Genomic DNA, 15,541 nt, shown 5'->3' with positions numbered 1-15,541 from the left:
ACTTTCTACAATGAGACCACTTGTGGAGGAAGGTACCACTCAACATGAGTAAAGCTGGCAGGGTCTGGTCCTTACTCTGTCCAAATCTCTGAAAACCCATCTGTAGAGCAGGTATATCTACTTCACAGCCAGATCAGCAATTTTTGGATTGCAGAATCTTGACTATAGAAACGTCAGAGGTAAAATGACACCGTTTGACTTTCCAATCCCAGATTGAATATATGGGTCTTCCAAAGATAATCGTTTTTTAAACTGAGCAAATGTCATATGAAGTCACTGAGAGAAAATGATTATGAAAACCCACAGTATCGCTTTTCTGGCTGCAACTGCACTTTAAAATGACATGACGATAAACTTCTGGCTTACCCAGTGTTTGCCAAAATGTCTGAGTTTTACCCAGGTCCTCAGATTTTTACATACCAGGTCAATTGCTGACCCCCAAACTGCAAACAGAGCTGTGGTTTTCCAGGGTTGTGCTTCTGGCCTCCTAGTGACTATTAAAAGAAACTGTTCTATTTTACAGAACTTCAAGAAGCCGGCCTTTTGCCAGCGCAGTTCAAGAGACTGCGCAAGGAGGAAGAGCGCAGGGGACAGTGTCTTAAGAAAAAGAAAAACCTTTGGAAAGAGCATGTCAAGAGTCCTAAAGAAGAAAAGCGCCACAAAAAGGCCAATAAAAAGTCCTGGGCAGAGGAACGCAAAGAGAAGAAACACAAGAAAGAGGTCCAAAGGAATAACGACCAGGAGGAGGACTTTCCTAGGGGGGGTAGAACACACTCCCCTAAGGGCAGCACAAAGCATCACAGCTCTGCCTTCTCTCCACATGGCAGGAAAACAAAAAATGGCCAGGAACTGCTGGATGCAGCTAAAAAGAAGAAGAAAAAGAGAAGGCAGAGAAACAAGAAAGACAGTAGTTCCACCATTGATGAGAGCTTATTCCTTATAAAACAGAGGAAAAAGAAATCAAAACAGGAATCCAGCTGCTAACCTGTCAACAGAAAGCTACGGTGGGAGGGGGGCGTAACTCACCACCGTTTTGCCATGGTATTTTTCTGACCCTGTGCTAAGATGTAGAATTTGAATCCACCTTTGCATACAGGCTTGGATGTGTAAAACCAACACGACAAAGAATACTGAGCTTGTGACTCTCAGCTTCTTAAAGAGAGTATTTGCCAACGGGTAGGAAGTGGTTAATGTACACGAGTAAAATCATACTGTATTTTTTGGCAGTCCCTCTTTTTCTGTAAGTCGATGAAAGGTTGGGAACTTTTTTTTTTGTTTGGATGAATGAGGGAAAAGGTCCATAGTGGGGAGGTTTGGCCTTCTGTCCTTTGAGCGATTCCTTTTAAGAGTGCTACACCTGTCAAAATACTGTAGTTAAGCAAATGTGATTCCCTTGCAGCCTGACTTTAAAGAGAGGCTTTCACACTGGGGAGACTTGGAGAAGGGGCAGGGAAGGGAAAAGTAAACAGCAATACAAAAAACAATCTTTTTGGTGAAGCATTTTCTTGCTTTTCACCCAGCTGGAGTCCGCAGTGAAAATGTTGTATTGTACTTACGACATGAAACAGTCTTTTGCTGTGGAAACTCATGGGATGTCACAAATTCATCATAATCACAGCATTGCAAGTTTAAGTATCAGGAGCAGATGAACTACGAGGAAGCAAATCCTTGATTGAATAACAAATCTCTCTGCTAACTGGTAAGCAAGAGAAGTTCAATTAAAAAATGTTACAAGCAGTTGGGTTGACATCTGGAATTAAATATGCCATAGTTTTCCACAGTGTGGAAGTCCTGCTTTTTAAAAGATAAAATTATGTAGCCAAGCTATAGAATGCAAGCAATTTACCTGCTTCCAGAAATATAATGCCTACGTTTAATGACTTATTGGGTCTTTTTGTTTTGTTTTTTTTAAGAAATGAAGTATTTTTTGTACTCAAAGAATTAAAAACTTTGTAAGGATAAATACTTTATCAAAGGAACCAACCAAATAAAGTTTTACGTGGGGATACATGAAAAGATACCTTGGTTATACATTTTTCTTTTGAGGTAGAAAACAATACCTGGGTTTTGTTAACAAGATTAAATTATGTCAGTTCCAACCAAAAGGCTCTCTGCTATGGAATAATATAGATACCCTCTTCTGAGCACCTTTTCTAACCTGAGCAAAACAGTAGCTAACAATAATGGCTTCATAGAGTTGGTATGTACTCCTTGAGAGAGTTCTGCTGGCTTTGAAAACTGTTGGATTTTGAAACTGAATAGGATGTGTGTTAACCTGTGTAGGCAAGCCCTTAGTTACATGGGGAGAATTGCCTGCATAGCTATACCAGTATAATTATGCCAGTAAAACTCCACATGTGGACACTGTTATCCCAGGATAATTATGCTGGTAATTTTCCGTGTGTAGACAAAGCCCTAATTCATCGGCTTTTGGGTTAAAAGGATCACCTGGGTGAACGTAAGGATTTCAGTAGCCATATTCTTACATATCAGAGATTATTTGGAGCAAAAATAGACAAATATGAATTCATGTATCTCGGGCCCCAATTCCACTTCACGTAAGATGTGTCCTCAGAGGTGGTTTCAAACTGATTTTTGTTTAACTCAATGCTGTATTTAAATGACAATTCTCTTGGGGTACTTGGAAAAAATTAATCACATGTAATTTTTTTAATTCACTCTTGAAAAGACTTTTCCCTAATATCCATTCTGAGCCTCCTTCCCTATCTGGTGCATTTCACGTTCCTTTTCACTTCTCAGCGGACCATCCAGTCTGGACTAAAGGCCCTTGTGGGACAGCAAATTGAGGAGCTTTTCTTGCTTTGGATTGAATCCATCAGCCAACCCCCTAGCCTCTGTTCTGTCTCTGGTGTGGGGGAATGGCCAGGTAGTCCACAGCAAAGCAGCTGGGCTCCTTCAGAAGAGGAGAGTTTTCTGCACAGTATGAAGTGGTCTGCTCTTCACCCTCATGCAGTCAGCTCCCAAAGCCCAGGAAACAACACCCAGCATAATGAGTTGTAAGTGAGCACCCAAAGGAACAGCATGGCCATGCCCCTTCCTCGGGCTTGCACCCCGTATACAATGTAATACACAAGTAATGGGCAATCCAGGCACTGGAGATCCTGTTACCATCTTCCGGGAAAACAAACATATTCAAAGCACACACGCAGTCCTGCATGAATGGAATTCATCCTGGCAGGGGGACTCCATGGGTATGTCTACACTGCAAGTAAACACCTGCATCTGGCCGGTGTCAGCGGAGTTGGGCTCATGGGGCTCAACAAGGCTGTTTAATTGCAGTGCAGATGTTCAGGCTCAGGGACCCTCCCTGCAGTGGGAGACTCCAGAATTACCTCAGCAGCCAGCAATGAGTAAAAGGCCCCGATGTGACGTGGGCTGTCATAAACGAGAGAGGTTAGAAGGCGATAATTCAAGGACGGGCAAACTTTTTGGCCTGAGGGCCACATTGGATTTCCGAAATTGTATGGAGGGCCGGTTAGGGGAGGCTGTGGCCCAGCTCCCGCCCCCTAGCTGAGCCCCCCCCTGCTTCTCTCCCCCTGACAGCCCCCCCCGGGACTCCTGCCCCATCCAACTACCCCTGTTTCCTGTCCCCTGATGGCCCCCCTGGGACCCCAGCCCCATCCACCCCTCCCTCTCCCCTGATCGCCCCTGGATCCCCCACCCCTGACCTCCCCCCACCATCCCATCCAACCCCTCCTCTCCTTCCTGACTGCCCCCCCGGGACCCCTGCCCCATCCAACCACCCCTTCCTCCCTGTCCCCTGACCGCCCCCAGAACCCCTGCCCTGACTCTCCCCCGCAACCCCATCCAACTCGCCATCACCTTCCTGACTGCCCCCTGGAAACCCCTGCCCCCATGTTCCCCGCCCTCTGACCGCCCCGACCCCATCCACACCCCCGCCCCCTGACCATCACCCTGAACTCCCCTGCCCTCTATCCCCCTGCTCCCTGCCCCCTTACCGTGCTGCCTGGAGCACCTGTGGCTGGCGGCGCTACAGCCGCGCCGCCCAGAGCACCAGGACAGGCAGGCGCGCCGCCCGGCTGGACCCAGCCACGCCACCACACAGCACAGACCACCGGGTCAGCCGCAGCTGTGCTGCCCCAGGAGCTCGCAGCCCTGCTGCCCAGAGGATTGCGCCGGCGGCGGAGTGAGTGAGCTGAGGCTGCGGGGGAGGGGGAACAGCAGGGGAGGAGCCGGGGGCGAGCCTCCTGGGTAAGGAGCTCAGGGGCCAAGCAGGAGGGTCCCGCGGGCCGGATCTGGCCCACAGACTGTAGTTTGCCCACCTCTGCGATAATTCATAGATCTTATGGCAGGAGTGACCATTACGATCAACAAGCCTGACCTGCCTAACACAGGCCACGGAATCTCATTCAGTGATTCCTGCCTCTGGCCCGTCACTTCTGGGTAGTGTGAATCCAGCATTGTATCTCATTTTCAAGACACCCACAAGGCAATAAAGGGCACAGTGCATTCCTCACCCATCCATCCTTCAGTGTCCACAATGTGGAGATGTGTAAACTTTATGTAACGGCATAGCCCAGTGACATGTAACACAGGGATTCCACAAATACAGTACAATAAAAATACTCAAAAAAGCAAATTATAGCATCACTATCATTACCATACCAATGAGGCAACACTATAGAAAATCTAGCAATTATTGTTCTTAGTAACTACAAGTGGCCTTTAAATAACCATATGGATTCATAAATTCCAAGACCAGACAGGACCACTTGTGACCTCTAGTCTGAGCTCCTGTATAACATAGGACTTCCCCAAATTATTCCTAGAGCAGATCATTTAGAAAAACATCCAATCTTGATTTGAAAATTGTCATTGATGGAGAATCCACCACGACCGATGGTACATTGTTCCACTGTCTAATTACCGCTACAGTTCAAAATGTATGCCTTATTTCCCTTCTGAATTTGTCTGGTTTCAACTTCCGGCCACTGGATGGATGGGGGGGGGGGGTAGCTCAGTGGTTTGAGCATTGGCCTGCTAAACCCAGGGTTGTGAGTTCAATCCTTGAGGGGGCCACTTAGGGATCTGCAGCAAAATCAGTACTTGGTCCTGCTAGTGAAGGCAGGGGGCTGGGCTCAATGACCTTTCAGGGTCCCTTCCAGCTCTATGAGATAGGTATATCTCCATATATTATATTTATTTATTATATTATATTTACCTTTCTCTGCTGGATCAAGGAGCCCATTATTAAATATTTGTTCCCCACATAGGTACTTACAAACTGTGATCAAGTCACCCCTTCACCTTGTCTTTGTTAAGCTAAATAGATGGAGTTCCTTGAGTCTGTCACTATAAGGCAGGTTTTTTAATCTTTTTATCGTTATTGTGGCTCTTCTCTGAACTCTCTCCAATTTATCAACATCCTTCTTGAATTTTGAGCACCAGAACTTGGACACAGCATTACAGCAGCAGTTGCATCAGTGCCAAATACAAAGGTAGAACAACCTCTCTGCTCCTATTTGTGATTCTCCTGTTTACGGATCCCAGCATTTTGGCCACTGCATCACATTGGAAGCTCATGTTCAGCTGATTATCCACCATGGCCCCCAAATCTTTTTTCAGAGTCACTTCTTCCCAGGATAGAGAACACCCATAAGTATGGCCTGTGTTCTTTTATCCTATATTGAGCAGTACTGAAATGCATATTGTTTGCTTGTATCCAGCTTACCAAGAGATCCAGATCACTCTGAATCAGTGACCCGTCCTCTTCATTATTTACTACTTTCCCAATTTTTGTGTCATCTGCAAACTTTATTAGTGATGATTTTATGTTTTCTTCCAGGTCATTGATAAAATGTTAATTAGCGGGGGGCCAAGAACGATCCCTGCAGGACTCCCTGGAAACGCACCTTTTCAATGACTAGTCACCATTTACAGTTACATTTTGAGACCTATCAGTTAGCCAGTTTTTAATCCATTTAATGTGTGCCATCTTAATTCTATATCGTTCTAGATTTTAAATCAAAATGTCATGCAGTACCAAGTCAAAAGCTTTACAGAAGTCTAAGTATATTACATCAGCACTATGACCTTTATCAGCCTAACGTGTAATCTGATCAAAAAAGGTATAAAGTTAGTTTGATAAAACCTATCAATCCATGTTGATTTGCATTAATTACATATCCCGTCTTTAATTCGTTATTAATTGAATCCCATATCAGCTACTCCATCGTCTTGCCCAGGATCAATGTCAGGTTGAGAGGCCTATAATAACTAGGTCATCCTGATTATCCTTAGCACAACTTTAGCTGTCTTCCTGTGTTCTGGAACTCTCCCAGTGCTCGGAGACTTATTGAAAATCAGCATTAATGGTCCAGCAAGCTCTTCAGCCAGCTGTTTTAAAACTCTTGGCTGTAAGTTATCAAGACCTGCTGATTTTAAAATGTCTAACTTTAGTAGCTTCTCTTTAACGTACTCTGGAGATATTAATAGAATGGAAAGAGTGTTATCACCATATGATAAGACCACTTCATCTGTTTTTCTCCAAATACAGAACAGACAAATTTTTTGAACACTTCTGCCTTTTCTGTATTGTTGTTGATAATTCTACCATTTCTATCTAGTAATGGACCAATACTATTGTCGGGATACTTTTTGTTCCTAATATATTTTTAAAATTCCTTTTTATTGTCCTCAACTCTGCTGGCCATAGATTTCCTTTTGGGGCATCTAATAAGGTGTTCTTCAATGATTCCCAATTATCATTAAAAACACTTGTTCTGAGGTGCCGAAGGATGTGGGAGGCAGACCAGCTGAGAGTCTCTGGGTAAGATAAAAGGTGTAAAAAAAAGGGGTGATGTCAAGGTTGAGCTCCACCAGATCAGGATGAGAAGATAGATGAAGCATATCTAGAACAAGTAACAGAAATACCCAGAACACAAGACCTGGTAGTAATGGGGGACTTTAACTACCCAGACATCTGTTGGAAAAGTAATGCAGTAACTCCTCACTTAACGTTGTTGTTATCCTCCTGAAAAATGCGACTTTAAGCGAAACGATGTTAAGCGAATCCAATTTCCCCATAAGAATTAATGTCAATGAGGGGGTTAAGTTCCAGGGAAATTTTTTTCACCAGACAAAAGACTATATTATATATATATAGACACACACACAGTATAAGTTTTAAACAAACAATTTAATATGGTACACAGTGATGATGATTGTGAAGCTTGGTTGAGGTGGAGGAGTCAGAGGGTGGGATATTTCCCTTACTGCTAAATGATGAACTAGCAATTGGCTGAGCCCTCAAGGGTTAACTCTCTCACTCTGCAAGGCAGCAGGAATGGAGGGAGATATGCGCATTTCCCTTAAGTACACTGCCTTGTTAATTAGATCAGCTTGCTGAGACGGCAGCTGCTGCAAGCTCCCTCCATCCTGAGCCCTGGAGTGTCCCCCCTGCTCTATGGAAGATGGGGTAAGCGGGGTGCAGGAGCAGTGGGGAGGGGGACACCCTGACAGCCCCCCTTTTCCTTCCCTCCCCCCCCCAGACAGTGTTAAAGGCACAACTGCAAACTATCCCGATGTGAAGGAAGGATAGGAAGAATAGCAAGATGCCAGTATGGCTCCATCAGGAGCTCTTTAATTACCTGAAAAGCAAAAAAGAACCTACAAAAAATGGAAACGTGGAAAAATTGCCCAGGAAAAATTGCCAAGGAAAAGTACAAAAGAATAGCAGAAGCATGTAGTGACAAAATCAGAAAGGCTAAGGCACAAAATGAGTTACACCTAGCAAGAGAAATAAAAGGCAATTCATTAGGAGCAAGAAAAAGATGAAGGAACATGTAGGTCCTCTATAGACTTAGCAGGGAAGGAGAGTTAATGACTGATGTCATCAAGAAAGCTGAGGTGTTTAGTGTGTATTTTGCTTCAGTCTTCACTAAAAATGTTAATGGTGACCAGATACTCAACACAATTAATATTAACAAGGGGAAAGGAATGCAAACCAAAACAGTGAACGAGCGAGTTAAAAATATTTAGATAAATTAGAATATTGACGTTGACAGAGCCTGATGAAAATCATCCTAGGATGCTTAAGGAACTAGCTGAAACAATTTCAGAACCGTTAGCAATTATCTTTGAGAACTCCTGGAGGACGAATGAGGTCCCAGAAAACTGGAGAAGGGGTAGAGTAGGAGTACCTACCTTTAAAACAAAGAGGACCCAGGGAATTATAGACCAATCAGACTCACTTCAGTACCTGGAAAGATACCGGAACAAAATATTAAACAATTTGTCAACACATGAAGGATACAAATAAGGAACAGCCAGCATGGATTTGTCAAGACCAAATGATGCCAAACTAACCACATTTTCTTATTTGACAGGGTTACTGATCTAACGGATGGGGGAAGCTGTAAACATGATATATCTTTATTTTAGTAAGGCACAGTAATCCCCAGTCTCACATGACATTCTCATAAGCAAACTAGGGAAATGTGGTCTGCATTAAATTATTATAAGATGGGTACACAACTGGTTGAAAGACTGTACTCAACGTGTAGTTATCAATGGTTCGCTGTCAAACTGGGAGGGCATAGCTAATGGGGTTCTGCAGGGATCAGTCCTGGATCCATGTTTTCATTAATGACTTGGATAATGGAGTGGAGAGTGTGCTTATAAAATGTACCGATGACACCAAGCTGGGAGGAGTTGCAAGCACTTTGGAGGACAGAATGAGAATTCAAAATGACCTTGAGGAATTGGTCTGAATTCAACAAGATGAAATTCAATAAAGATAAGTGCAAAGTACTTACGAAGGAAAAATCAAATGCACAACAACAAAATGAGGAATAACTGGCTAGGTGGTGGTAGTGCTGAAAAGAATCTGGGGGTTACAGTGGATCACAAATTGAATACAAGTCAACAGCCGCCGCCTGGCCCCGCGGGCCGCCCCCCTACTCTCCCTATCTCCCGATTGAGTCCTGCCTGCCGGACTCTCACTCACCCTGGCCCCGCGCTTCCCCTGCGTCTCCCGGGCCTCCCTCCAGCGCTTGTGGAGGAAGGGTGGGATTTTTTTGTTTTTTTTTTCCTGCCCCCCCCCCCCCCCCCCCCCCCCCCCCCCCCGCGTCCTGATATTTGACTTGGGTGATCTGGTCACCCTACTTGCTGGTTTGAACTAGTGTAAATGGTAGATTCTCTGCAACTTGAAGTCTTTAAATGATAATTTGAGGACGTCAGTAACCCAGCCAGAGTTCAGGGGTCTGTTACAGGAGTGGATGGGCGAGATTCTGTAGCCTGCAATGTGCAGGAGGTCGGACTAGATGATCACGATGGTCCCTTCTGACCTTAAAGTCTAAAACATGAACTTCACTTATGTTTTTTCAACCCCTCTGTCTCAGACCTGGTGGCCAAATGCTGCTGGCTTTTTCCCTGCTGTAATTTTTGCCTTGCAGGGTAATGAACATTTTTGTTCTGTTTTAACTCCTCTGGGTGGTATTATTTTGAGATAATTAAAGGTAGCTTGATCTGTTTCAGATAGCAAAGGTTAATATTAACAATCACAGCTGTTATATCCTGCCTTTCCACCATAGTGCTCCAAGCTTAACATAGGAGGTCAGCATCATTAGCCCCATTTCACAGATGGGGTAACTGAGTCATAGAGCGGGGAGGTGACTTGCCCAAGTTTGCCCAGCAGACCTAGGAATGGGACCCAGTCTCCTGAGTCTCTGTCCAGTGCTCCGTCTAGTAGAATGTTACTGGAGCACTTAGGCCTGGATCCCCAAAGATGTTTAGGCACCTAACACCATTGATCTCAGTAGCAGCTGGCACCTATGCACGTTTGAGAATCCCGGCCCCAGAAACCCCCAGTTGAGATCAGGGCTCCAATGTGCTAGGTGCTGTATATATATTCAGGGCAGATCTACACTTAAAACGTTGCATTGGTGCTGCTGCAGCACTTAATTGAAGACGCTCCTACTGCCAGCACTGGCTACGGGGTCAGGTAGGTCTAACTCTGTGGATTTTTCACACCCCTGAGTGACGTAGCCCTACCGATACAGGGCTGTAGTGTAGACCAGGCCATAGTGAGAGGCAGTCCTCGTCACAGTGAATTTACAGTCAAAATAGACAAGACAAAGGAAGGATTATTTCTCCATCAACAGCTGGGCACTGGGGCACGAAGAGTCTGGCAGAGCTGGAGATTGGACCAAGCCCTTCCCTGCCCCATTCCTGACCCCTAAGCATAAGATCATCCTCTTATATTCCACAAAAGCAAATCAGGAGCATTTTACCGTAAGTCTCACCTTTTCAATCAGTGCCCCGTGGTGTGGTGTCAAACACTAAAGAGTTTTCGAAGGAATTACAATAATAGAGTTGAAAACATTTTTACACAGGACAAAAGACAGGGTAGGAAGGGAACAGGGAAATCCTAGACGAGCAAACAATGCTGGCAGTAATACTTAGTGACTTGTCCACTAGCAAAGAGAGCCTCAGCCGATGCCCTAATTAAAGGACAAGAGTCTCTGTAAGATCCTCAGCTAGGCCAAGGGAACTGCAGACCTGAGTAAGTTTGACCCGTCTCAATTTTATCCTATTAAACCAAAGTGCACAGTCGGTATGTCATCCCTTCCACCTGCTATTTTTTCTTCTTTTAAAGAGCTGTCAGTCTTCACTCCAGAGATGCCTGGGACTGGAAAACATGCTCATCCCAGGAGGGGATGGTGTCTCAAGGTCACAGTTGATATGCATTGGTGAAGCAGCATGAGGAAGCCTACAGTGTGTGAATAAATAAAGGGCTTTAGCAGGGGCTGGGTGGGAGGCTCAGAGTCTTGGCTAGTATTGGGGGCAGATGTCCCAAGAGTGGGGAGGGGGGAAGAGAGAATTCAGTCTTTCGTTTGTTGCAGCTACTGCAGGGCAGATACTGCGGGGATGGGGGTGGGGGGAATAAAGCAAGCGCGTGTGTTCAGAGGAACGAAAGGGGTCTGTTGGAGAGGACTCTGGGGAGGGGCTGGCTTCTCCACAGCAAAGGCTGCAGCCAAGTCTCTGTTTAAAGCTAGCTGCTCCCAAAAGTCTACCACAGAGGTCTGTAAAATCACGAACGGGGTGGCGTGAATAAGGAAGTGGTATCTACCCCTGCACGTTAATAGGCAGCAGCTTTAAAACAAACAAAAGGAAGTACCACTTCGCACAACACACCGCATGGATGCTGTTATGCCAGTGTAAAGGAGCTGATATCCGTACAGTCTATTCCCATATGGCGTCACAGCATCCACCCTTGGCTTTGTGTCAGTATAACTATAACAGTAAAAAGAATCATCACCCCCCACACACACATATCCTACCTGAGCACCAAAACCATGTGTAGAACAAGCCTAACTCCTTTCCTTGGCAGCAGTAGTAGGCTCTTGTCCTCCTTTGTGGACCAGACAGTAGGGAAGGGCACACACCTTGCACTGGGTTCCCTTTACCCTCAGGGTAGGGTACAGATGGGGGAAATTCCCCAAGGTCATTTCTGCCAGGGCCAGGAATAGAACTTAGCCCCCTCTTACTGCAGAGCCAACCCTTAGCCGCGCTGCCTCTCAGAAAGGTTAGGCCTGATCTATGTGCTTGGCTGTGCTGTGAGGCAGACACAAAGGAAGGCCTGGGCAGTGAATTAAGTAGGGTTCGGTAAAGAGGGGGATGGTTGTGTGGCCAGGGCACTGCCTGGGCATCTAGGAACCTTGGCTTTGCCACGGCCTCCCTGCGCGGTGTCTGGCTTAAAGCAGGACCTTTGGAGATAGGCTCAGCCTGGGCCTGCTGAGACCTCCCTACCTTTCACAAGAGCTGTGGGGATGATGGGACCCAGGCAGAAGGGCCCTGGGTTTGGGCAGTATCAGGGGTGCAGGGGTCTTGTGTGGAGTGGGAGAGCAGGAAGCAGAGGGCCAAGGCCAGAGGCTGCATCCGCCCTCCCCTATGTAGCCTTAGGCTCACTGGGCCTCCCTTCTCCCTCTGCGCCTGAGGAGGGTCATGCGGGGTCACACAACCCCATATGCCCCTTAGCAGGCTGTTTGGTTCTTTGGCAAACTCGCTGGGGCCTGGTCAGCTCGCTAAGGGGGAGGAGCTGCAAGGAATCCCCTCCCCCCCCTCCATGGGATCACCCCTCCCCCCCGTGCACTGCGGAGCACTCGGCACCTCCCGAGGCTGGTGCTACACCCTGTCACCCCCGAAAAGCGCCCTCCAGCCCTGCACCCGCATCCGACCCATGTTCCTATTCGGAGTGAAATCAAGCTAGTGGGAGGCCATTACACCCCACCACAGTCTTAGGAAGAACCTAGGCCCAGATGTATGTAAGTGCCTACGTCCCATTGAAATTGGTTTCAGTGGCAGTTAGGTGCCTAAATGGCCTTGAGGATCTGGGTCCTACATGTGTAAAGGCCTTCATATTAGAGCAGGTGAGAGCTGCCGCTTCCCCTCACCAGATGGAGATGTTTGTCTACCCCTCCCAGCCCTGGGCCAGGTTACAAGCATAAAATAATCCACCGTCGGTCCCATGATGGCTACCCCTCATTGAAACAATCCCTCTGGAGGAGAAAGGACATTCAGGCTGGAAGCATGTGGACTGTCCCGCTATATTTGCCTGTCAGGAGCACTATGCTTCTGGAGAGGTGAAGCACATCCAGCAGCTTTGCAGGCCTCCTAGAGGAGCCAGCTGTTATTCTTAGGTATCCCAGAAACATGTAAAGGCCTCAGCCGAGACCAGGTGCAGTGTGGCCTAGTGGAAAGACGACTAGGCCTCAGGAGAGCTGGGTTCTATTCCAGAAGCTCTCTGAAGCCTGCCTCCCAAATAAGGGAAAGAAATTCAGAGGGAAGGGTTGAGGACCAAAGGGGATGAGCAAGCATCTCCAACAGGTGATTAGGAGAAAGCAGAAAGCCTATAAGAAATGCAAGGTGGGAGGGATCAACAAGGGAAGCTACCTCTGGGAGGTCAGACTGTGTAGGGACCATCTTCATGTGCCTGAGGAGCCCTTAAGATCTAACTGCTTACCATCTTCTTCAATGCAATCTGTCCATTGCCTCGGGTGTCCTTGAGATCTCTTTCCTACCACCTTTCCTGCCCATGTCTATCTGTAAGGGGGGAAAGTCCATTAATTTAAACCTTGTCAGGAGATCTTAGATAGAAACAAAGGATCCTTGTTGCCCATTAGGGATCAAATCCTAGCCCCACTGAAGTTAATGGCAAAAGTTCCATTGACTTCAATGGGGCCAGGTTTTCACCTTAGGTCTTTAGCTGTCTGGTTGAAGAGACTCCCAAATACCCTTTTCCTGCAAAAGACTAGGATAATCAGGTAGAATCTTTGAGAGTAATAGCAACAATAAAGGCTATGGAAATTGCCACAAAGGCCACATTCTTCGTAAGTAAAGGAATCGACACAACTGTTGCATTATGAAGAAAACCTGATGGAGAGAGAATCCTAAAGCCAGTTCAGGTCTGGTGCTATGATTCATAGGTAAGAGGAAGGATGGGATTTTTGAAGAGTGTCTACGTGATTTACGAGCACAAGTCCCAAGGAAAGACAAATGCTTTTGAAAACCATGCCCAAGGGCACTAGAATTTGTTTCTTGCTGACTGATTGCTGCCATTCATTAGTTATTCAGAAGTACATTTCTGAATGAGTGGGTTAAGGGCACAAAAGACTCATTGAGCTGTTAGTAAAAAAAATGTTAAATTCCTAGTTAGAAGCTGTCTTGGATCTGCATGGACAAAGTATGGCCTCCATTAGGGAGGAGAGAAGTTTTTCCAATGGCTTGTTTCAATACAAGGAATGCTCAATCGGGCAGTCTTTGTGCAAAAACTTGTACAAACTACACACAGCAGCAAAGAATACGCTTGTCCCAAGGGAAAGAGCAACAAAATAGGTTAACTCCAACATTTTCTATGACTGGATAGGAAGAGAACCCACATGGACCAATCCAGAAGATATTCCTTATCAAATTGTAACAATATTAAGGAGACAAGTTGGTGAGATACTATCTTTTATTGGACCAACTTCTGTTGGAGAAAGCGACAAGCTTTTGAGCTTACACAGAGCTCTTCTGCAGGTGACCTGAAGAACACTGAAAACAACAATATTTAGGTGCTGAAGGTCAAATTTTGGATCTACGCTATTGTCCCTTAGAAAAGGACCTCATCGCACAAACCACCGGTTTAAAGTCATACCTTTAAGCCCCCATATTTACTCACAATGACATGTTATCCCTACTCTTACTATTTACCTGTGTCCTGCATGTTGGAAGTTCAAACCCTAGAGGAGTTTCACTCCTCTGGAGGTTTAAAGTGTGGTTGTAACTCACCAAACCAACTGGCATGGTGGGATTCCAGGTTAATTGGGTCTCAGTGAGTCAAGATCAGATATGCTCCGTTTTCAAATAAAGAGACATTTTTGTAATGGCCAGCCTCCCAACCTGGGAGCTGAAAGTCAGTCTGGGTTCTTTCCTTCCACCTGCCTTCACCAGTTGATAAACATTCTGCAGGCCAAACTGTGCCCTCTGGGCCACCTGTGCCCTCTGGGCCACCTGTGCAAACCTCTTCAATGAGGCTGCAAATCTGTTTCTGTTTGGAATTTGCTGATGATGCGCAAGAAGGAAGAGGATCCACCTCCCTCCCTTGTAGCTGCATTAGCTCTGCAGGGCTAGCAGGTGTAAAAAGTGGTGACGGTACTTTATTACTTTATTTACACACACAGGATTCAGGCTGACTCTATCAGAAGACGTCATTTGTACACAGATATTTTCCAGAGTAGAACCGCATTTTAAGACAGAATTTTAATATTCATTCAACAGGGTGGGTTTTTTTTAAATGAATAAACTCCATCATTGACCAAGCCAGATTTTTAAAAAGCACCAAACAAAGAATAACATTCCACCCCCACCACCTCCTGCTGAGAAGAATACATTATCATTAAGGCCTTACTTAATTTGCAATATTGCGGAAATTGCAGATCCTGCAATATTAGGTTTCCATCGCAATTTTGTCAGCCGCCCGGGGCTGACAGCGCATGGTGGGATTCCCGCTGTCAGCCCCATGCATTAATGACTGTAATATAGCTGCAGCAAAATGTCTGGTTATCAAAAAAATTAGCAGGCAAAACCTAGTAGTTGAGTGTTTATATTGTTCCAGCAAATTTTTCTTAAACAGGTCTTCTCTGGCTTTTCCAAGTTACCGCAATTAATAAAGGTCCATTATTACTTTTCCGCCATTTTCCATGTCTTGTCCGCAACTCAGCCGCAATTATTTGATAATCATCCTGCAATTCAAGTAGGGCCTTAACTGTCATTTTTCCATAGCGTTGTTTTCTCCCACACATATTAATGCAATTTGTCAGACGCCCACCCAGTTCTCACCACTATGGTCATTCACTCCAGATGTGGCGTTCACATAGGGCCTGATCCAAAGCATCCGGGGGTCTCCTGTGAGGGCTAACTGCAGAGGAAGTTTGAAGTGCTATGTCAGAATGAACACAGCCCTTTTGATAAACTAGGAAAGCTCTTGGGATTTTTGTAATGTCTGACAGCTTGGCCC

At 45.8% G+C, this 15,541-nt stretch overlaps 1 protein-coding gene across 1 annotated transcript in view; it reads left to right on the top strand.

Annotated features, from left to right (window-relative positions):
- The window catches only part of LOC112122006 (zinc finger CCHC domain-containing protein 7-like), a 45,382-nt gene extending 44,193 nt beyond the window's left edge, over window positions 1-1,189 (top strand). The window contains exon 5 of the mRNA XM_029914315.1: window positions 524-1,189. Coding sequence (XP_029770175.1) covers window positions 524-984 — 461 coding nt within the window. The 3' untranslated portion in view covers window positions 985-1,189. The remainder of the gene's footprint in view (window positions 1-523) is intronic.
- The last annotated feature ends 14,352 nt before the right edge of the window (window positions 1,190-15,541 follow it).

This window comes from Terrapene carolina, unplaced genomic scaffold, assembly GCF_002925995.2.
Source record: "Terrapene carolina triunguis isolate 2854851 unplaced genomic scaffold, T_m_triunguis-2.0 Scaffold35022, whole genome shotgun sequence".
Taxonomy (NCBI): Eukaryota; Metazoa; Chordata; order Testudines; family Emydidae; genus Terrapene; species Terrapene triunguis.
Note: the sequence above shows the minus strand (reverse complement) of the source record. Positions and strands in the feature narration are given on the sequence as shown.